The sequence below is a fragment of the Schistocerca serialis genome, chromosome 3, assembly GCF_023864345.2.
Source record: "Schistocerca serialis cubense isolate TAMUIC-IGC-003099 chromosome 3, iqSchSeri2.2, whole genome shotgun sequence".
Classification (NCBI taxonomy): Eukaryota; Metazoa; Arthropoda; class Insecta; order Orthoptera; family Acrididae; genus Schistocerca; species Schistocerca serialis.
Window position 1 is genome coordinate 482,470,750 of NC_064640.1, and position 6,804 is coordinate 482,477,553.

At 34.5% G+C, this 6,804-nt stretch overlaps 1 protein-coding gene across 2 annotated transcripts in view; it reads left to right on the forward strand.

The window, feature by feature from the left end:
* The window catches only part of LOC126470371 (vesicle-associated membrane protein 2), a 186,802-nt gene extending 180,202 nt beyond the window's left edge, over positions 1 to 6,600 (forward strand). Inside the window, exon 6 of one of the 2 annotated variants that reach the window (XM_050098188.1) lies at positions 4,159 to 6,600. In XM_050098188.1, the coding sequence (XP_049954145.1) occupies positions 4,159 to 4,280 (122 nt within the window). In that variant the 3' untranslated portion in view covers positions 4,281 to 6,600. The remainder of the gene's footprint in view (positions 1 to 4,158) is intronic. The other variant, XM_050098189.1, reaches the window with a different exon arrangement.
* Positions 6,601 to 6,804: the final 204 nt, after the last annotated feature.

The window sequence follows — 6,804 nt, forward strand, 5'->3', positions numbered from 1 at the left end:
GTGTCATAGAGCAAAAGGTAATTTATTATCATTCTTTGTTGAGAAAATGGAGCCAGATATGTTATGTGTTTGTTAAACTGAGCTTTGCAGCCAGAAGATGAATACTACAAAGTTATTAAGTCTCTGGGCAGGCTCTAGGAAAAAAATAAAAGAGAAACTGAACAATTATTCATGTTTCTATGATTGTTTATGCTGACAGTAGCTTTAACATCTGTGAAAATGACTAAAAGAGGCACTGTGTTGATTCAGATATGGAGATAGCTGCTGCTATTAGGTTTTGACATAATTGTTATTTCAGTGTACTGTTCTCCAAATTATGACTTTGAAATGTCATCTTCAGTTACCTAATGTGGCTGGAGTAAAAATGTATGATTTCAGTGAACAATAAGGTTAAACAAATATCAATGTGAGTGAATTTATAAATGTAAGTAGCACATATGGACTATATCTGACAAATTACCAGCCAACCAGAGGTCATGTTTTAGTTTATGCACAAGGTATTCCAGGAAAAGTGTAGAGGAAGCAGTAATTGCAGAATGTATTGCATTAATTGTGGATTTGCATGCAAACTGATCTGATATTATTTGGCTTTTATAGTGCATGTTTAGCAGGAGAATCATTTAATTGGGAAGAATTTTATCATCTGAAAAGTGCATTTTAACTGACTGCAACAAGAAATTGCTAGACATTAAAAAAAATAAATAAAAAATAAAAAAATGGCACATGGCTAAACTAGCTAACATAAAATGCACTTTACTCATACTAAATAACCACATCATAGCAGCAACAGAACTAACTATATACAACATGTTTTGTTGCCATTATTTATAAGCAAAAGGTGCTTACAGCAAAGAGACGAAAGTGGTCAAAAAGAATTACAATACTTGTATTTGAAAATGTTCATAATCCATGCAAGAGAGTGTGGGATTCAGTTGATGAACACAGATTCTCTGCATTTTCCTCATATATACAGGGTGAACACTAATAAAACTTTTGACTTGCAGGAATGGATTCCTGACTGGAAACAGAGGAAGGAATGTCCTATGAACATGTGTCCAGAAATGCATCATTGCACATTCCTTTTGCTTTGCAAGCTGTGTGATTGACAAAGCATACTTTAAGTAGCAGAATGGTCTGGTATTAATGTCAGGAACAAACCAAGATGGTGTTTGTGTACAGCCAAGCAGCTGTAAATGGGTAAGAGGCAGCATGGCTATACCAAAAAAAGTACCCTCACAGACACCAGCCACATCACAAAAAATTTCAAGCCCTTTTTGGGCGTTTGTATGATCATGGATTACACCATGTTGGTAGGCCACTTGCCTGGAGCTTGCACTAGGGTCTGTCTCAACATCCTGTAGAATCTGTTCCTCCACATCTGGTGTACACTCAGTCTACCACCTCTCTGCACATTCATCTGTCTGAAAGGATCCATGAGCACACAAATGCCCAAAAAGTGCTAGAAATGTTGCGTGATGTGGCTGGTGTCTGTGACTGTACTCTTTTTGGTGTAGCTGTGCTGCCTCTTGACCATTTCCATCTGTTTGGCCATACCCGAACACCATCTCATCTCAATCCTGAGATGAATACCAGATCATTCTGCTGCTTACAGTACACTATGTCAGTCAAACAGCCTGCAACACACAAGGAACACACAGCATGTGGTCAGAGGAACTTTCATTCATCAGCGCCATCTACCGTGACAGTGATGCATTTCCAGACACACTTCCATAGGATCCAGACACACTTCCATAGGATGTTCTTTCCTCTATTTCCATTGAAGAATGCATCCCTGCAGTTTATCAGTTTTATTAATGTTCACCCTGTATAATGAGTACTTTGTGAGAATATGTGAAAAAATTTCCAGATTTGGATATATACTCTACATGCATTGTGATGCAAAACAACTATTGTACTTTCAGTGACAGAAGGAAATGCATCCTAATGAGTTCATAGCATTGTGAAAGCTTACAAGGGTTCAGAGACTCCAGATGACAATGGTACATCATGTGCTATCATGAATAAAATTATTATTGAAGTTACAGGACCACTAACCATAGCATCAAACAGTATTTTTCATGTTGTACTTGCCCAGTTTTTTGAATGTAGCTTGAAGAGCACCAGTCTACAAAAGAAGTGATTGAATTGAAGTGTTAAGCAAGAGACCAATATCACTAATTCATGTACCAGAAAAAGTGGGGGACTTTGTAATGACATGATGTATGACATTGATCTAGGTAATCAAAGTTCATCATTTCAGCAGTGTCTTGTTTGTGGAAGAATGATCATAAAGGTGTATAAAGAGAAGGAGTACAAAACATGAACAGTTTTTGAACCTAATAAAGTGTTTAACTATATAAAATACAAGAGTTTTCTGAGCAAGGTGGAGCATTGTGGAGCTATTGGTGTTGTCCTGATGACTTTTCAGTCCTACTTAGAAAACAAGCAACAGATAGTGCTCAAAGGAGCAAAATCATGCAAGCATTTCTTATTCATATTAGTGGTAAATTATTTGGGTTGCAGAGGTCTGACCTTACTGTTTTCACATGATACAACCTTATTATGTAATGCAAAAGACCTGAATAAGGCAATCCATAAGCAGATGTATTACTCAGTATGACCAAAGAGTGACTGGGTGATATAGGTATTGTGTAACATCTTGGTTTCAGGACTGACAGCAAACTCAGTTGGCAAACACACATAGCACATGTATGTGAATAAATAAGTTGTGCATCATTAAAAAAAACTAATGCACATAACAACAACACATTATCTCCTAGAAATGTACAATGCACTCTTTCACAGCCACATGAGTTATGAGTTGCAGACTACAAGAGTGTTCTACTGCTCCAGAAGAAGGTGTTAGAATTACAACACCCATCTAGGAGTAATGACAGCTTACAGTAAATATGCCTTTAGCTACCTCAATTCTATAAAGTAAAACCAGGAAACCTATCATGCAAGATATGTTATTTGTTGTTATAATTCTAAAGAGAAGGATTATTTGAACACCCTAGCTGTCAGTTCCCTAAAACATGACGGTTTTCTTGTGGTGTCACTAAATCTGCCTTCTGAAGAACAGTCATGGTCAGTGGGAAAGCTTGGAACATAAACTATGATTGCAGATACTGTTTTCAATTGACAAATATTTTGAAATGCATTACAGAGTGTACACAAAGAGTGGATAGAACATGTAGCTAAAGCAGGTGGTGGTGTTAAATTATTAGTAATGAAATTTCCTACAATTAAGTAGCTATCAGTTTGAGCTAAGTAGAGCCTTTTTTAAATAATCTACATACTAATGTTGCAATGGTAAGAAAAGCGTTTCTGAAGAAGAGAAATTTGTTAACATCGAGTATAGGTTTAAGTGTCAGGAAGTCGTTTCTGAAAGTATTTGTATGGAGTGTAGCCATGCATGGAAGTGAAACATGGACGATAAATAGTTTGGACAAGAAGAGAATAGAAGCTTTCGAAATGTGGTGCTACAGAAGAATGCTGAAGATTAGATGGGTAGATCACATGACTAATGAGGAGGTATTGAATAGAATTGGGGAGAAGAGGAGTTCGTGGCACAACTTGACAAGAAGAAGGGACCGGTTGGTAGGACATGTTCTGAGGCATCAAGGGATCACAAATTTAGCATTGGAGGGCAGTGTAGAGGGTAAAAATCATAGAGGGAGACCAAGAGATGAATACACTAAGCAGATTCAGAAGGACATAGGTTGCAGTAAGTACTGGGAGGTGAAGAAGCTTGCACAGGATAGAGTAGCATGGAGAGCTGCATCAAACCAGTCTCAGGACTGAAGACCACAACAACAACAACATACTAATGTTACTTGTTTTCTTAATATATTTGTATTTTATTGTGTATATTCTTAATTGTTTGTATTCTTATAATGTAAGGTTAACAGAGACTATCATATGTGGTAATAAGTAGTAATAATAACAATACTATGAGTTTTACTCTGTAGGTTTAAAATTCAGATAATAAAACAAATTTTAAAGAAAACATTAGACTGAAAGGAGCATGTTTACACAGATATGTATAACAAGAAAAGCATTGGCACTATCCATACAGCTTTTCAACTGGTTTTAATTATTTGTTTATAGTCCAGTAATTGTGAGACAATAAGACGTAACTATTTTCTTTTATTTCAGTTAAACTGATGCCTGATTCAGCTCCTGTAGCACCTCCACCACCACCACCACCTCCTGGAATGACTCAGAATATGGGACAGATACCTCCTCAGGCTCCACAGGAACCTCCAAAAACTCGCTAAGGGAAAATAATTATCCACAAGCATATTTCATCTTACATATTCAAAGAAAGCCATTTCTCTTTCATTTTAACTTATTACTCTTCTTTTGAAAGGTCTGACTTGTATTTGATACTACAATATGTGCTGTTATGTTTATGAATTACCCTATATTGCATATACTATCAAGAACACCGGGGTGCAAGCACCTAGATTTACCTTTGTGAAAGTTCACGGGTATTGTTGTCTTGTTAACGAATATATGATAACCATAATATATTATTACATGTAAAAAGTTATGTATAGTTTGTTATGACAACTTTTGCCATTAAATTTATGGTGCATACTTAAGGGTAGTTGGACTATACTGTACTGTAATATTCATACCATGTGTTGAATGAAAGTATCATTAGTGCATTAGCATACCATTTAAAGAAATGAACTTCAGTGTTAATGTTTTCTGATATTTGCCTTACTGTGAACAACACAATCAAGTACTGATGTTGTGAATGTGAATTACTTATTGTAAATATGATATGACATTTACACATAATTTCAGCATTATATTTTTAGTTGTTACTGCATTTGCAGATATTCAGATGCAGCAGAACTTAGAGCTTTTCTATTTTGGTCTTAGTCTGCTCTTTGTGATAAGGACATAGAATGCTGTGACTACAAATAATGTTATGATCATCTTTTCTGAGCTATGTGTGAAGTGAGCAAATGAGATCCACAGTTAGTTCATACTGATACATCATTACAAAGATTTTTTCCACATGCCTTGAAGCAGGTGTGCCAGATCATTAGAACTGTACTACGTTTTTCATATATTTCTGAATTTTTTGTATGGTTTGAGAGAAAAATTCAATGAAAAATATTATGATAATCATATATATGGACAAGACAATACAGACTGGCAAATATATATAACTAGCAATTCTATTCATTTTTGGTTATAGTGAGAATAATTTAGTGTTATAGCACACTTTAATAATGTTTTTTGTTGTCTTTATGCCTATGCAAATATTTGGAACATATAACCACTCTAACTGTTTGCCACTGGAGATTGTATGTATGACTTCATTTACAATCTGAGTAGATTATTGATAATAGATGATGAAAATAATACTATCCATGCTAAAATGTAAATGATAGGTATTGAAATGAATGGAATGTAAAATGTACTAACATATATTCTTTAAAAACAAGGAAGTAGACTTCAAAGGTCTATGTTTGGGATACCATTTACCAGTTACACTATTTGTTTGATTTCTTTTTTTCTGATTTGTTTGTGGGGTAGTAGAGATTAGGATTGGCCTATGTAAATAGAATTTGAAGAGGCAGTGCTTGAGATTTGATGGTGACATATTCTCAAAAATTTAAACCTTAGGTAATTGAAGTTGACATTTAGCCTTTAATACGTAAAATAAACTTCACCAAGAATAATAAGTATTCAACATAAAAATACTTCAACCAACCAAACATAACTTTGGATGTGTACTAATGGTGAAGATCATCCTCTTTAAGAACCTCTTCCTAGTCCACAAACAAGGAAGAATGTCAGCAGTCCAAGGTTAATGTCTTTCTCATACACCACTTCTTTTAAAGATGACTGACTGAGTAGAATTCAGTGTGAAGTTTACATGAATTATTTTAAAAAAAAGCAGTTACTGAAGTGAGCACAATAGCACTCTTTCATATAACCTGTACATATATATTGCACTACTGTTGACCATAATATGTTACAACTTCAAACCAAAATTAACAGACAAGGAATCTTATTATGTACAAATGCTAAGATTTTAATGGAAAAATTGTAGTACTGTTTTCCATTACATGTGCATTACAGAAAATCTTTTGCTATCAGTAAAGTAAGTGAGACAAAGTATCTGTGGAGTATATAAATAATTTTAAAAACTGTTGAAACTAATTTAATAAAGTATGCCTGATGACTAGATTGAAATTTAAATGTATGTGAAGCTTTAATTCAGATATCTGGCATTTATGAGTAGTAGACATTGTAAAGCATATTCCTTGAAGTTGTTATTTTTTAGCACTATAATAAATTTAAAAGAAGTTGTGTGTTTGCAGTTATCCAAGTTCCTATTCACTCTTTTCTTAAGCTCCTTAGTGGACACTATTGCAGAAATTCTGAAATGGTGGCAGTCAGTTGAAGATGAGCAGCAGAGGTCCTTAAACAGAAACTCTACAAGTGCTGCAACATTTTTAAATCAGCATAATGTATCATATTTTTGAGTAAATATTTTAGTCAATCATTAGTCCTAGCAGAAGACATTATCATAGGTAGGGACAGTTTGATAGATATACCACACACATGTGTCACATAAAAATCAAATTTCTAAACGCTTGTGCATGAGATGGTACTATATTTATCACTACTGATAAACTAATTTCTCATGTTATACATGAAGCAAACTGTCATGAGTTTTGAATTTGATAAGTCTTATAGCCGACTAATGCATTATTGAACATAAAGTTAAGTAACTGAAGTGTATGGAATGAACTCACACATATCCCATGTAGCATA